The sequence below is a fragment of the Rhinatrema bivittatum genome, chromosome 17 (genome assembly GCF_901001135.1).
Source record: "Rhinatrema bivittatum chromosome 17, aRhiBiv1.1, whole genome shotgun sequence".
Classification (NCBI taxonomy): domain Eukaryota; kingdom Metazoa; phylum Chordata; class Amphibia; order Gymnophiona; family Rhinatrematidae; genus Rhinatrema; species Rhinatrema bivittatum.
The window spans coordinates 18325688-18342674 of NC_042631.1; the positions used below are offsets into that span (position 1 = coordinate 18325688).

A 16987-nucleotide genomic window follows, 5' to 3' on the forward strand; every position below is an offset into this window, starting at 1 on the left:
GATATTCAGTCACAGATAAACAGTTAAAAGTTATGGCCGAGTATCGGATTAAATCTAACCTCACAAACCTTTTGAGGTTAGATGTAAGGTGACGCTAAATTTGAAACCCTGCCCTGGGCAACACCTCAACCCAGTCCCTTTTTACCCAGCTAAACCTGCGCACAGCAGTTTTGCATCCATGGAATTTAGCCGGTGAAGGGGAGGAGACATCTTTAACCAGTTGAAAACCAATTTTTTAAACTGCATAAATCTTCTGAATATCAACCTCATTCTGCTTGACAAGAAGTAGAACCATTAACTAGAGCAGTGAAGGCGAACTCCAGTCCTCGAGTGCCACAAACAGGACAGGTTTTCAGGATATCTACAATGAATATGCATGAGAAAGATCTGCATGCATGGCCTCCATTTTATGCAAATATATCTCATGCATATTCATTGTGGATATCCTGAAAATCTGGACTATTTGTGGCACTCGAGGACTGGAGTTCACCATCACTGATGTTGACCATGAATTTGTAATTTAGCCACTGAAGATGAAGCCATCCATACTTTATATATTTCAAATAAAAATATAATTTAAAAAGACAAAATGCCAGTTTTTAATCATAATTTTATCAAACACTAACATTTCCTGATTATAACTTTCTCAAAAATGTCTTACTTAAAGTAACCTTTAGAATTTGTTCAGATATTTTTTTTGTAATTAAATTCGTTGTTCTTGAGCATTATTACTCCAGAATTTATTCCTCGTAAAGGGGGTAATTTTGTAACAGCCTAGATAAATTTCACCAATTTTGAAAGCAAATTTACACTTGTAAATTCTCTCTGAAAATTATTGCACCAAATGTACTCGCACAAAATTACACTCGCTGTTGTATGTGTGGAAATGTTTTGGGGAAAATTTACATACATATCTTTGAAAATGCAAAAATATGCACGGAAATGCAAACGCCTTTCCCCCCTCCTCCCCAGAACACCTCCGTTCAATCCAGGTAGTCGTATGCACAGACAATGACGTACCTGTGTAAGTTTACTCACATTTTGGATGGGCAGTCTTTTAACAAGTCTCTTCTGGGGGTAAAGCACTCTTTTTACCCGCAGAAATGCCTTTGAAAATTACTGCTACGAGGACAGTTATAAAATGACCTTTACCTGTGGATAAAAGTTTGCTTATGCATTGTACATTGCAGGCTTTACCAAGGATTTTCACAGCAAACTTTTATGCATATAAGTTTGACCTGAAAATCTTGCCTTAATTGACTGGGTACACTGAACTGCGCACACACACAAAGTTACCCCTGCTGTAACACATAACGCATGTGTGTACTTATTCATGTATTTTGAAAATACAAAAGTATGAGCCCAAATCCTATTGCTGCCCCATCATCACCTGTAAATTTACGGAAAAGGATATGTGTAATAGGATTACGTGCGTCCTTCTGTATGCTCTGGCTATGGGCTATTTTCAGAGCCAATTATTTGTGTGTAATTTACACGAGTTATCCGCTGATCCACAAATCTCAGCAGAATACACAATATGAGCTCTTGCCCAAGGAACTGCATAAAATAGTTTGATGGGCTCAAAATTGGCAGCACACTTTATTGTAAATGTTGATTTTTTTTCCCCCCTCTCTTTAATAGAAAAAACCGTATCTAGAGGACAGCAGATACATGACGCTGCCCGGCAGGCTTCCTCAAGTCACTCAAAACGGGGAGCGGGAAATCTCTAAGATGCCAGCAACTCAGTCTGCTGCCAGGTTGAAGAGCAACGGCGAAGAGAACGGCATTCAGAACCTGAGTATGTGGCAAAGGGCAGACCTTGCATGACTGAAAGGGGCTGAAAGCAGTTTCTGGTATTGTCCTGGAGTGGGGGAAGCAGTCAGGCCAAAGGTGGGAGATGGGAGGGTGCAGGGTCTGCGGGGGTGCATTGAGCAGAGATAGTCGGACAAATTGGGTGGACTTTGAAGGTCCTTAACTGCCTAGTGCTGCGTTACTCTGTATTTTGGAAGCTGCTGTTTTTGGTATACGGCCTTTAACATATTAACAACAAATATAATTAAACAAATTCTTTTATTTTCATTTAATATAAATCACTTGATACAATACTTCCGTCCACGATGATCCGTCTGTGTATTGCTCTCCTGTTTCTCTTAAGCTACTTGTTTATTGTACTAGATTTATGGTTTGTTTCTTTTTTGTAATAAGATCTCTTCATTGCTTCATCTTTTTCCTCAATCCTAGGCAGAACTTTATGTAGCGTAGCTCGTTAGGTCCCAGACTGTGGGCTTGAGCGTCGTCCGGGTACATTCTACCCGCCCCCAGCTGACTAATAATGCAGGAGATCAATATGTAAATCATTTACATGGTACAGGTTTAATTTTAGAAAAAAAAAAACCCAACACATCCCGGTGTAGTGGGTATTTCGGTGGTGATCTGTATGAACGAGATGGCCCTGAGAAAAGGGGGAGAGACTGTCAACCATTATGCAAATCATGTTAAATCATGCCTAAACTTTAATTGTCGACTTGTACAGTTTCCCCTTCCATCTGCGGCGGTTTTCCTTGCTGGGCGAAGCTTGCTTATATATTTCTTTGCTTTTCTATAACTTTATTTTGCTGCTGTGTCATCTCTCTGCTTCTTCCTGTGGCTTTCTGCTGCTCCTTGGAATGGTTGAAGATCTCAACAGGAGTGCCAGTGCGCCGCTCTTAGGTACTGTATACCTTTAGGTGATGCTTTTACGCCAGTCTAACACTCGGCTCTGTTTCTGACCTGCTGTGATTGCCACTGTAGCATGCACGTTTAATAAGAGGGCAATTTTCAAAGGAACTTCTGCAGGTAAAACTGTTTGTTTATGGTCTGTAACGGCCTTTTACAGAATTGCCCACCGGTATTATGTTATGCCTGCATGTTCTAGAAGCACATAATTTAGGAACAATCCTAGGTTAACAATGAAACCACAGATACTAAAGGCGGCTAAAGCAGCATTTGGAAGGTTTCATTTGGATAGGAAGATTTAAGCCATTTTTATCTGTATCAGAGGCGTAACCTAGTGTATTTGGCTCCTGGGGCAGATGCTTCTTTGGCACCTCCCCACTATATAATTTTAAAATTTCCTAAACATTGATAACCTATTTCAAAACAGCAGACACATCAGATAACACCCAATAATTAAAACTAATAAGGATTTTAAAAAATCTCCCGCTCTTTATACCTGTCACCCTGAGGTTGTTGTGAACTAGGGGTACACACACACACACACACTCGGAGACACAAACGGAATATGCTCCCTCTGTCTCTCACACACGTACACGTTTGGTGAGAGACAGAGGGAGCGTGTGTGTGTGTGTGTGTGTGTGAAAGACAGACACACACGTTTCCTCCGTCTCTCGCTCTCTCACATACACGCTTCCTCTGTATCTCTTACATGAGTCCTGTTTCACCCAGGCTGCCCGTGGGCTCTCCAGCTGCTGCCAGCCCACCGTCGCCCCAGGTGTGCTGCTCTGGGCCTGTTCTCTTCAGCCGGCAGGGCTTGGTCACAGTCACTGTCACCCTTCCTGGCCTCCCCCCACCTTAGCACGCCTCTGGTCTGTATCTGATTTTAGGACTCCAGTTCAGTGTTTGGTAATCAGTAAAACAGATTATTGCAATGCTGTGTATGTAGGGTTATGAATGGGCCAGCTAGGGTTATCACAGGAACCTTGTATCATGAACACACCCCCCCGGTTCTATCGTATTTACAGTGATTGCCAGTGACTGAAAGAATACATCTTAAAATGCAAGTACTTTTGTTCAAAGCACTGCACCTAGATGAGCATCCATTATGGAATTTGGTGCAGTATTACAATAATGTTCGTAACTTATGTTTGGCAGATCAACATTTGCTAAGGGAACTACGTTTTAAGGATTATGCTTATCAAGAGATGCAGAATAGCAGGCTTTCAGTAATAGGACCGGAAATGTGGAAAAAGATTAAAAAGAAAAGGATTTGAGGAAAATGGAAGAATTGAAATTTTTTAGGGAATCTTTAAAAACATCCGGTATCTAAAATTCATGGTCGCTTGCAGATTCTTAGTACGCTGCATGATTGTGTGGGATCCTTCAAGGCCAGTGAGACGGCCTTGTCCCGGAGGGTATGGCAGCCGTATAAGGATTGGCGAGTGCGAAAGGGCCTCTGACCCTCTTGCTCTCCTCTCAATCAGCATAACCGATAGCTAAGCCAGTGCCCCTTTACACATGGTTTCCTCATGGGTTCTCAATAGGTGGTAGGGTGGGAGGGGATATTGCAGATAAGAGAGTCGTTGCACATTGCTCTGTTATTGGAACGATGTATATTGTTCGGACACTTTGACTTTATTGTTCATGGCTGTTTTCGTTCATGCTATCTATGTGTGTATTTTGCACGCTTTCAATAAAAAACTTTAATTACAAAAAAAAAACAAACATCCGGTATCTTAGACATGTTATAATTTTTATGTTGTGGTTTTTAAGGTTTGTTTTGTCTGTGAATATTTCTGAATGCTTATGTACGTACACCGCACAGATCGATATGTTTGGATGTTGCGAGGTATAAACGTAACAGAGGAGGATTAAGTTTAGCCTGACTGAGCCTGTGGGATTGGGGAGGGATTTGAACTTCACGCATATACTTTTGGATTTCCTGAAGTATGTGCGAATATTTTCAAGAGAGAGAGTTCTGTGCGCATTTTTAAGAGGTGTGAGTGCAGGGAGATTTGCTGGGGATGAGTTTCAGTGCGGACTTGTTGTGCGTAAGTCTGCTTTGAAAATCAGTATAACTTGTGCACACATTCGCCGACTAAGTTGTGCAAGAATGCTAGAAAATGACCCCCATAGTCTGCAGGTTAGTCTGCATGGTTCTGAATCACAAAGGTGGCTGCATGCCTCTTTCTGAAGTGCTGTGACTGCAGAGCACACTGGAATCATTATGATTTTTTTTTGTGAATGCTCTAAATTAAAACCTTTTACTACCAAACCGTTCTTAATTGAAGGGGGTGCATGACTTCTCTCCTCTTATGGTTCTCCTCACTTTTCATCTCCTGCATTTGTTGCATCTTAAGCTCCTGTCTATGACGGTTCATCTTGTTTGCCACCTCTCAGTGGATTCTCTTAACTGTGTGGATCTGTGCTTTAAGACGAGCAGCGGGTAATGTTGCACCTTTTTACCTGCAGGGGATACAGAGATGAGCATGGATGTTACTATCAATTCGAATGAGCTTTCACCTTATTCTTCTGGCATGGAATCGCTGTCCCTGGAAAACAAACGAAGTCCGAAAGGCATTAAGAAATTCTGGGGAAAGTAAGACCTCATGAATGGTGTCCATGTACTGTTCATAGCAGACCCTCGCACTAACTCTATTCAACAAAGAAAGAAATGCAAATATATATTTTTTTAAAGAAATATTTTATAAAAGTGCGAAAGTGGTGTATGTGCTTTCCGTAATGTTTGGTACCCAGACCTTACCCAGTGGGCTGAGGGGGAGGGTGGGAACTGTACCAGGCCCTTCCGCAGTCACAGCGCCGCCGGGTGCATCGTCTTACTTCTGCTGGCAGGGGTGGCTGAAATCGAAATGCAAACCTTGCTCCGAGGGGCCAGACCAAGCACAGGCAGGGAAGGTTTGGCCAGCAGGCGAGACCTGTCCCTTGGGACCCTGGTTGTTTGAAAGGCAGAGAAGTGGGATATAGGCTAATTGAAAAATATTGAACCTGACTTTCATGCTTGAAAGAGGAGTTCAATCAACGTATAGAAGGACATTCATGTTTGAATTAACTGAGGCTTGAATGTATTACAAGCCCTACTCACTTCCGCAGGTCTGAGGAATTTTATTCCATTCACGTTAAAAGTTTGAGCAGACGTTTTTCTTTTTTTTTTTTTTTTTTACACAACTGGAAGAAATCTTGTGTGTCTGAACATCTTGCCTCAGAAATTCTCCCATTCTGATATTCAGTGTTTTCCCACCTTTGTTTGCTTTTCTAACAAGAATAAAGAGAACGCAGTCGGGAAACTTTCACACGGATGACCTTGGTTTGTCGGAGTTTCGAAGGGGTGGACTTAGGGCCACAGCGGGACCTCGGCTGTCCCGATCCAAGGATGCAAAAGGCCCGAAGAGGTAAGTGTTTCCCTCTTTTTGCTACCATGGCTTTTGTAAAATGAAGTGGACTTTTATTCTGACGCTTTCAAGGTAATCTGCCTTGTGCATGTGTAGCCCATATTGGTTTGCAAGCTCAACTTTTATTATATTTAAATATTTTAATGTCTAAACTATTTATTAAGAAAATCATCAATACAGAAAAAAAAATTATGCAGCCCACCTCACAACATGCAATAATTACAATTATTTTTAAGTATTTTCACCCAAAGTACAAAGATGATTCAAGAAGTTACAATTAACAACTTTCCCTCCCACCCAGTCATCATGAATTCCCAAACCAATCTATCAAGGAGAGTGACTGTGTAGCAATAAACCAGAACAAAGTCTGCAATAAAATAATCACTATACATTGAAGGCAAAATAGGGAAATACTCTAGAGATGTTTCTAGTCAAAGGAAAGGAACCTTGAATGTAGTCAAAGATGTAGGTCATTTAATGCAGCGCTGCGAACTTTAGCGGGCAGTATCTGAAGACAGGCGTTCCAAACTTCTGGGACGTTCCGCTTGCGTTTAAACGTCCGTCCGGTGGCCATTTTCTCTGTTACCGTCAGATTATGAAAGGCATTCCTCCACGCCCAAACAGAAGGAGTTTCAAGCGCTTTCCACCACGAGAGAACACTCTCTTTCCCTACAAGGCGAGCCCTACGGAGAAGAAGTCTATTACCTTTACTCTGCACTTGAAAGGAGGCAGGATCATCAAAAAAGGACCCCTCCAGGGAGAAAAGAAATGTTTCGCCCAAGCATTATTTCAAAAGAGATCTTTAACTCTATTCCAAAATTTACCTATTGTAAAACAGGTCCGAAAAACAAGGCCTAGAGTCTGTCTTACACTTTTGGCAGGTATTGGCATCTACACATCCAGAGTGATAGGCCCGAACAGGGGATATATAAGTTTGTTTTAAAAAACTTTCATTGTGTTCCCTCTGCCCCACATTAGCTACCAGAGTCTTAATATGTTTAAAGCCTGCCCACAGCTGGCAAGTCCGTAAGTGTAAGAGACAAATCTCTATTCCACTTACCAAGTAAAGGGCCAGAAATCTGAGAAGGGCGAAGAGCTAGTAAGGATTTATAAAGGCTGGAGACTTTCAACCCCTCGCAGTCTTCAATTTGAAGAAAACCCTTCCATTTGATTACAAAAGATACCCCCTCAAATGCGAGCCTCCCAGATTGGTAACATAATGTCTAACCAAAAGGCTATTAAACATTTTAAACTGGTGGTGGGGTGATTTCAGGGAAAGCTTTTGGGGGTTTTTTTTTTTAAGGTAAAAGATCTCTCACTCTCCGAAGTTGTCCCACCAAGAGAAGATACGGTGGCAGGCATTCTCAATATCCTTGTCCATGCCGCATCCTACCACGCCCTCACAGTAGTCAACGGAGCTGATTTTTGTGTTACTAGGGCAACCCCCAACGCATACCAGAGATTTCAGGATGATCAGCTGCTTTTAAAGACTTTGAGCTTTCAGATTTATGAGCACAATAGACAAGATTGTCCAGGTGGAGGAGGTCTCTCTACTGCTTCCGGGAGCATCTTGTGTACTAACAGCAGAGGCTCACCTTTCCTGATAGAGGAAGCAGGGGACATGCTGACACCACTGGCTGCTCTGCTACTGGTAACGCAGAGCTGGGGAGCCCTGTTCGATGCAAACCAGCTTATGGCTCCTTTGGAGGGTTCCAGGACTGTCGCAAGAAGGGCGGGTGACCTGGGTACCAAGCTGGGGAGGGGAGAGAGGGACCACCATTACCGTCCTTATGAGTCGTTCTGCATGTCTGCACGTATGGGAGCCTGAATGGGAAGAGGGGGGCGAGGGGACACCAAAAGCAAACTCTTGCCCTAGGCACCAGTTTGTCCACTGACTGCTTCAGGCAAGGGTCACTTTAACTGGACCAGACCAGCGTGGAATTGCAGCCAAGCGGTAAATCCATTTTTATAAATAAATAAAATCCCTCTGAATTTTGAACATGGAGTTGTTCCCCCCCCCCTATAAGATGGCAGCATTTTAACAGTACGGTAGAAAATATCTGACAGCCTTTTAATAAACTGGAGTTTAATGTATGCGGCTCTACAGGACTCTTCTGTTTCCCATCTTTTCAGCGATTCCAATGCACCATTTGCTCAGTGGAACAATGAGCAAGTTTGTAACTGGCTCGAGGACTTCGGGCTTCTTCAGTACGTGATTTTTGCAAGGCAGTGGGTGAGTTCCGGCCACACCCTGTTAACAGCAACACCTCAAGATCTGGAAAAGGTGAGGAATCTTGCTCGGCTGCCAGGCTGTAATCTTGTCTGTCTCTTCCTTCCAGTATGTATCATGTCCACGACTTAACCTTCTCCACCTCCTTACCCGCAGGGTAAACCATATGAAGCAAAACTTTCATCCTTCTTTGCCTCTCATGTTACAGGAGTTGGGAATAAAACATCCTCTTCACAGGAAGAAGCTGTTGCTGGCTATTAAGTCTATAAATACAAAGCAGGAAGAGAAATCAGGACAGCTGGATCATGTATGGGTGACCCGTAAGTGCTACCACACTTTTCTGCTTGTTAGCAGAGGATGAATGAAAAAGTTTGCAGCAATTTTTTTTTTTTTAATACAAGAAAATGATCCCAGTGTTGCACTCTACTGAGATGGTTAAAAGCTGAATTGATGTAGCTTCTCATTCCCATCATGTGTTCAATATTGCAATCAAATAACTGGGCTATTTAGAGTTCTTTTTGCATGGCTGTGCTGGAGGGAAATGTTTGTTCACATCAGGGTGTTATCAAGACAGGGAAACATCCATCTTGCTGTGCCTAAATTCTGTTTATGTGGGAGCATAAGCTACTACTCCGCGAACATCTCTTTAACCCTGTGATTTCTTCCTTATCTTGAACTAAGGGTGGCTTGATGATATCGGTTTGCCTCAATACAAGGACCAGTTTCACGAAGCAAGAGTTGATGGGAGAATGCTGCAATACTTAACTGTGGTAAGATAAGGATCTGGCTAGTGAAGTCCAACTTCTTTTCAAAAGTTATTTTCAGAATGCTACCTGTTTTGCAAGGCCTCTGCTTACAAAGGTCAACATTATTAATAGCCAACCACTTCTTGTGAAGCTAGCACTAAATCTGAGAGCTTCTGGTAGCTACAGCATTTAATTTGTTGTAAATACATGTAACCCACCTTCAACTGGAAGTCACCTTCCCAGTCCTGGACAGCACTGGATTGACTCATCGGAGGTGGAGAAATACTGTCTCTGGGTCCCGTGGATTGGGAGCCAGCTCTCCTGCAAAACCAGCTGAGCAGAGGTTACCTCCAAATTATGACTACACAAAATTGGTGCTCCAAACAGAAAAACTTTACTTAAAAAAAAAAAAAAAAAAAGCCAGGTTTCAGCCAGAACAAAATAGTCCACAGCAAAAATGGGTAGAAATAGCAGGAAAACCAGTATTTCAAGAAACAAAAATCCCAAAATGTCTTCAGACTCCAGCCTTGCTCATGAATGTTCTCAGTTTATTCACAACTTGCCAGAGATGGCCCAAGATAACAACTTCCCCTCGCTTCAAGTGGTGGAAGTTTCCCAATCCCTTCACTGGAGCTCCAAGACAGGACCATGGCCTTTTGCTGTCTTTCTGGTCCCCAGAATAGCTCCTGCTCACTTGCTTCCAGTTCCACACTTTCTCAAGATTTCTCTGAGGGCCTGTAGGGACATCAACTTCCAAGAATGCCCAACACAACTCCAGTTCCCAACTTTCCAAAAAAATCTCCATTATGTGCCTTGTGGGAGACAGTTTTATCCCCTGCAAGAGATCCCATCCCCTTTAGGGTTAGAACCATCCTGTCCCTCACCTAATCCACATACTCTGAACTTCTTCTGAACCTTTTTAGCTAGAAAATTATCCATTGTAAAAGGTAGGAGCCTCTTCGAAACACTTCTGACCCATAAGTGAACTCTCCAACCTGGAAGAATCTACATTTTAATGCATAAGACACCCTCTACCACCATCTATATTTCATTATGTCACAAGTAGCAGTTTTGAAGGCATTTCTCATTACAAATTATATATTGCTGTTTCATGTTATTAAATAATTATTTTTACGAACACATTGATAAGCAAGATTTGCTTTCTCTTGCAGAATGATCTTCTCTTTTTGAAGGTTACGAGCCAGTTGCATCATCTCAGTATTAAATGCGCCATCCACGTGTTACACGCCAACAAGTTCAATCCCCATTGCCTGCGCAGGCGGCCGGTAGATGAGGTGAGGCTGAAAGGAAGCTTTCACTTTCTAGTTAGAGCTTCTGTGGAACGATTTTTTATTGTCATTTCAATTTGGTTTTACGTTTATACTGTTTTGTTTTCCCATGTATGTTTGGTTCATTCTGTTGCCTGCTACAATTTTATAATGTATACTGTGCTTAATTTTGTGTGTAGCATGTTCTGAAATGCCAAAAATGATATCTTGTTGGTTGTTCTTGTCATTTTGGATGGAAAATGACACTGTTGTTGATGTCATCTAAAATGATAGCCCTTCTCTACAAAGCAATACTGTGTCCATTTTGTATTTGGCCTTCATCCGCCAAGTGTAAAATATTGCAGAAAATCTTACAGTGAAATGTGGCCAAAGAAAAATTACAAATAGGTCATTTAATATATCTACTAATACTTATTTAATAGCCTACAGCTGGGTGTGATAGGTGCTGTAAATAAATATAGTCCTGCATAGTTTATGAAGCAAAAGGCTTAGAAAGTGCTTATCCTGACTAATGCTTGAATCATTACAATCTTTGGAATGGAATTTAGAATTTCTAAAATGAAGAAAAATAGCACCTAACTGTGGAGTATGCATACGTACAGTTCTGGCAAGGGATATATTTCATAACAATTATTTACGTATGTATTATTTGATGTTATAATTGTTTACAAACGCTCAGCATTTTTTTTTTTTTTTTTACTGAGTAGAAGAAACTGGCAAAAAGGGAAATTTTAATTAGAATCTATTTTGAATAGAAACGTTTTATACACGTGAACTGAGAAATACAAGAGTCATTAATGCTCCCTTGACCCAATTGCTAATGCTTTTCTCTTTTGAGCTATCTGTATGTGCCTGCGAATGAAATCCTGATGCTGTGACCTTGGTATCTACTTTGCCAGAATAATATTTCACCTTCTGAAGTCGTCCAGTGGTCCAATCACAGAGTGATGGAGTGGCTGAGATCCGTGGACCTGGCAGAATATGCACCTAACCTCCGAGGCAGCGGCGTTCATGGCGGTCTTATAGTGAGGACAATTTTTGCATTTTTTTTTTAATCTGCAGACAAAACATATATTTCCTAAACAATAATAGATTTAAAATAACTTCAGATACCCATTTTGGAGAAAAGAAGACTGTCGGGGTATGTCAGTGAAGAAATATTTAGGACTTTGACAGGGTTTGATTTTTTTTTTTTTTTGGTGTGTCAAATCCTGCTCTATCTGCGGACCCTGGATATATGCATGACCCAGAAACTAGCCTCCTTTAGTTCCGGGTACAACTTCTTGTTTTTAAGTGTAAGCAAACAGACAAAAAAAAAAAATCCATGGCCCATTCTGCCAAGCAAGCAAGAACTCCATGGCCTCATTTTGATCACTGCTCAGCTGTCAGCACTGGCTCAATTTAAATGGATGGCAGGGATGCCTACCACCATCCATGCTGGCAGTATTAAAACATGGAATCAAATTAGGTAATAGTGACCTGCTCCAAAGGACATAGCCCTTCTTAGTTTTTCTTTTTTTTTTTTAACCAAATGGAAAACATCTCTGGCCATTGCAAGAAGGGCCAAGAAAACTTTCTTTAGCAGTCTAAAGATTTTCTTCCATTTTGATCTAATGGAAAATATGTTAGGAAAAAAAGGTAGATAAGGCCCTTCATGTGCTGTGAATTTAGTCTGTAAATATAGAAGCTTTCTGCCCTTAGTTTTGGACAAACTGTCACATTTAAACCTGGAAATACTGAAATCCTTCAAGCTTTAAACGTTCTTTAAAAATCCTTGCCTATAAAAACACTCAAATGTCAATATGGTAAAATTGCATTTAAAAAAAAATGTTCAGCCCATAATTTATTTTTCATAAACTGTCATTGGTTTGTACCTTTCCAGTCTCTTGAAATTTTGCATAAGATCTCTTAGACAGATAAGATTTTGCCCGATTTCTCGGATCGATTATAACTGCTGCATATAATGGGCCAGCCCTGCGGCTCAGTGACCGTTCTATGCACGGCCATAGGGATGGACCCAGATTTGATTTCCAGCTTAGGTATTTCTATTCATTGGATCAGCCGGAGATGCTGCAGAAGCAGCGGGCACAATCCTTTGAGAGGGAGGGAGACCACCATTGCGTGATGGCGACATCTAGTGGCTGGATTGAGCACCCATGATTTTGGGGGGTTCCAGAAAGAGCTCTGATGCATGGCCCTCAGGCACGGACTGTTCTGCAATGACCAGACTAGGTTTGTTTGGGGGGGGGGGGTGGAAACTTGCAAATGAAGGTTCATGGTGCCAGACAATAACCTTGAGTTGAACGCCAAAAGGAGCGCAGGAGAAAAAATAAACCTGCCAGGTTAAAACAAGAGAAGTGACTCTAATGAACCCAAAAGTGGTGAGAAATAAGTTGAATAAATAAAGGCATAGTTGTAATAGTATGTGGAATATAATTTGTAATAGGTTCTGGAACCGCGATTCAGTGCCGATACGCTGGCTATGCTGCTTAACATTCCACCTCAAAAGACTCTCCTGAGACGCCACCTCTCAACAAATTTCATCATGTTAATTGGTCGCGAGATTCAGCAAGAAAAAAGAGAAGCCATGGACTCCGCATCGTACGTGCCCCTGACCACCACTGCCAAAGTCCGGGTGAGCTAGAACCGGAGCCAGATTAGTTACGTCTTCATGAATGTGGGAGGTGACTTTTAGGGTCCTATTCTGGCTTCCTATTAAATATAGAGTACATTACAAAATCTTGACAATTATTCATACACTTATCTACAATACTTCTTCCACATGGCTCTGCACTAATCTCCATATATATAAGCCCACTAGGCAATTAAGATCATTATCTAAAAACTTTTTTTTATTATCATTATCATTATTATTATCATAATAATAATAATAATAATAATCATTATCATTATTTATTATCATTATCATTATTTATTATTATTATTATCATTATCTAAAAACTTTTTAGATGTATCTATCACATCTAATTTTATCATTTATTGATTTTAGTTCTTTTTGTTCAATTTGTGGATTGTTTAATGTAAACCCGAACGTTACCTGTTCAATACTCTATTGTTCAATGTAACGCCTTACGGCGAAAGTTTTGTTCTTTGGAAACCGTCTTGATTTGATTTGCACATCGAGAAAGTCGGTATATAAAAACCCTAAATAAATAAATAAATGTTCCTTCAGTCAAACTTGCTAGATTGGAAATAACTCGAAAAAGATCTTTTTCGGTAGCTGGGCCCATTTTATGGAACTCTTTGCCTGATTCTTTATGTCTCCTACCTTTTTCTCAATAATTTAAGAAAGCATTAAAACCCCACCTATTTCAGAAAGCATTTAGTTCCTTGACCAACACTCAATCATAATCATAAGTTTTTGTTTTCCCACTACTGATTAATTTGACGCTCATCCCTCTCTAACCAATCTCCTCTCACATTACATTTTAGAAGGCACTATGTTTGGCATTTTTTTGTATCTTTGCTTATTTTTTACGTTTTTGAATTATGTTTATATTACCGTATTTGTTTTTATTTTATAATTTAAGTTTTTATCTTTAGATTGTTTTATTTTCTGTTAACCGTTTTGATTAATCTCCCGATTGTAAAAGCGGTATACAGACATTTTAAAATAAATATTCTGCACTTTAGTGTGTGATTAACACTGCTCGGGGGGGGGGGGGGGGGGGGGTGTTCTCAGTTTCAGGAACTTACTGGTGAGCTTGATAGCTTTCTTCCTCAAGATGTTCAGTGCAGATATTACTATTACTTCCTTCTTGAATGAGAGTAGTTGACTAAACCTCTTTGTGTTGTCGTAGCCAAAGAAACTTGGATTCTCACATTTTGGACACCTGAGGAAAAAGAAATTTGATGATTCTACTGACTACATTTGCCCTATGGAGACAAATCAGAATGCGACGAACGGTACCCAAAGGAGCTGTGCAGGATCGAGAGGACCGAGCCCCATTTCCGATAGGGATCTGGATAAACTGGAGCAGGTGGGGCAGAAGCATCTCATCTAGCATCCTCTCCACCCTCCTCCTCCTCTTCATCACCATGCATATCCCAGCTTACCAGTAACCGTATGATAACCATGTAACATTAATCTACCTGCCCACATCAGCATGAGCTCGGTGAGCATGCACAGCTGTGGAGTTGCCTTGAGCTTCAGAGAGTGTTTATCAGTGGAGAACGTCAACTTAATTCTGTTTTTAAGCTGAGCCTAAGCCTCTTTGGGAGGAATGTACAGCCTAATAGTGTTTTAACTGTTACTAACTTTGGACGGAAGAGAGTGTGTCGGGGAGGGTCTGTAAGAAATCATTAAAACCTCCAAGTGCCTTCTTATTTTCACTTTACATGGATACTGCTATGATTTAAGATTTTTATCTTTTATCATAAATGCATTTAAATATGCATTTAAATATATGAATAAACATTTGTTTGGCTTAATTTGTACAGATGTATGACACTGTATTTTATTCTTATTAAAGTTTAATTGGATTTTATAATTTCAACAAACAAAGTTTATTTAAAAAAACAAAACGAAAAACCCTTTGCAGCAGCTGCACTACATAACACTGTGATGTTAAACTAGGAATAGCTGAGAAATTTGGTTGGGGTGTACCTGGAGAAATCTTTATTCATCTTGTTTTGTGTTTTGGTTTTCTTTTTTTTTTAATTTGTTAGTGAAGCTAAATTGTTTTAGCACATGCTCCAAGGATTTAGTGCATGCTAAAGCAACAAGTATAATGACATTTTGTTGCATTTTGTGTTTCGGATGGGAATGGCACAAAATGCAACAGCAAATGTATTCATTTTTCCTCTTATATTCCCCCTTTCTCTAAAGCGCTCAAGATGGGGTTTGTTTCCCTGCGATTTTTAAACTGACAGCACGTCCCTAACAGTTCATAGAGTAATTTTCAAAAGGATTGTGTTGCGGAAATCCCTGTTTTAGGTGCAAAGATGGCCTTTTAAAGAGTGCCTGGGTGGAGGAGTGGGTTGTTTTTGTGTGTGGAAAACTAGAAAGAGTGGGGATGGAGCAGAGCTTATGATATTTTCAATGTTTAACATGCACGCCTGCTCCTGAGTTGGTGCAACTTCCTTTGCCTGTGTCGGCACTGGTTATGTAGATAAACGTCTGGCTAGAGCCTGTGGATAAAACAAGACTCACAGCCTTTAGCCTCTGTGGACTGTTTGAAAGTGACCCTCTAAATGTGTCCCAGTGCATGTGCGCATTAGACGGCAGGAGAGCAGACCAACTGCAGCAGGCAAGGTAACTTTTCACTGGACTGCACCTAACAAACCTCATTTGTAAACTATTTAATCACGTGCATCTCCGGTAAATATAGTTTAGCTTTGCATGTGCAAGAATAAGCCTAAAAATATTTTCGGCTCTCTACTACCATACATAACTAACATTCAGAGCCTCCTTTTTTTTTTTTTTTCAAAGCATGTTTGAAAAACTTGAAAAGCTCTTTTAATTGCTACGTGGGCATCTGGCTGCTTGTCTGTTTCTAGAAATGCACTTTTAATAAGCCCCTGCTCTGACTTGTTTTCTGTAACAAAAGAGAGCTTGCCCTTTCTCATTCTTCTTCTGCGATTATATACCCTGTTCCTACCCAGCCGAGACCTCTGGAGGTTAGCAGGCTCTCCAGAACGCTGCTGTAACCAATTTGTTTTAGCTGCTGCATGCTTTTACAGATGGAGCATTCAGAAGGAACGGTAATACAAATCGGGGCATTTTCTGACGACATGAATAACCTCACGGTACGTAGCCTTCATCCTCATTCGGGAAGAATTCAATAAAAAAGTGAGTTAATAGCTTTGATTAAATCTTTGCTCTTAAAAATCCCAGGCCCCCACCTTAACTGGCTAAATTCTGCTAAAATCACAAGGCAGGAAAGTTTAGATGGAGCAGAAGGTGGCAGCTTCTTGGGGTGGTTGTGTGGCTTAGCTGGCTAGTGCTGGTTGAAATTAGCTGCTTCTTTTTTTTTTTTTCCATTCAGTTGCTATTTTTTTAAATTTGATCTGAAAGCAACAAATCTGGGTGATGGCAGAAAAAGAGTCCTTGGCTCATCTAGTCAGCCCAGTTGTTTCTGTTCACTTTGCTAAGGATATAACTCAGCTGCCAGCTGAAGAAACGTGAGCACGTGTAGGATTGGGCTCCATATCCAAGTCTGTTTGAGCGGTCTTCCTCTTACATAACCTACCATCCTGGGTAGATGAACACATAAGTTCCCATACTTAATCCTCCACATTTTACCACCAACCTTTATAATAATCTGATCAGCCAGCAAAACTAGTGAGGCTTTTGCTCGAATGTCCAAGCCTTCTATGTCTTCATAGCCTTGCTGGAATGATACCCAACAACCACCACCCTGCCAGCGTTGGCCCGATTGGTTTCTGAAGCACTACATGGCCTGCCGTGTCACTGAGTTGCGTTTTCTTTAGCGTTCCCTTGTTCTTCTCCTCCTCACCTTGCTGGATGAAATTCGGCCAGCACCGTTCCAGTTGGTTTCTGGGAAGCTGTAGCGTACTGGTCTAAACCCAACTTACCCATAACCTGCTGTGTCACTAGCGCAGGCTTCCTTTCTC

General features: G+C 41.0%; 1 protein-coding gene across 23 annotated transcripts in view; it reads left to right on the plus strand.

Annotated features, from left to right (window-relative positions):
* Window positions 1–16987, plus strand: part of PPFIBP2 (PPFIA binding protein 2) — a 161960-nt gene that overhangs the window by 140594 nt on the left and 4379 nt on the right. For 19 of the 23 annotated variants that reach the window (XM_029582270.1, XM_029582268.1, XM_029582278.1 and 16 more), the window contains 12 exons: window positions 1642–1798; window positions 2677–2709; window positions 5188–5314; window positions 5997–6125; window positions 8259–8409; window positions 8564–8675; window positions 9037–9125; window positions 10274–10396; window positions 11290–11415; window positions 12837–13025; window positions 14212–14391; window positions 16094–16159. In XM_029582270.1, the coding sequence (XP_029438130.1) occupies window positions 1642–1798; window positions 2677–2709; window positions 5188–5314; window positions 5997–6125; window positions 8259–8409; window positions 8564–8675; window positions 9037–9125; window positions 10274–10396; window positions 11290–11415; window positions 12837–13025; window positions 14212–14391; window positions 16094–16159 (1482 nt within the window). Of the gene's footprint in view, window positions 1–1641; window positions 1799–2676; window positions 2710–5187; window positions 5315–5996; window positions 6126–8258; window positions 8410–8563; window positions 8676–9036; window positions 9126–10273; window positions 10397–11228; window positions 11416–12836; window positions 13026–14211; window positions 14392–16093; window positions 16203–16987 lie in introns of those variants that run through there. The other 4 variants (XM_029582276.1, XM_029582279.1, XM_029582274.1 and 1 more) reach the window with 4 other exon arrangements.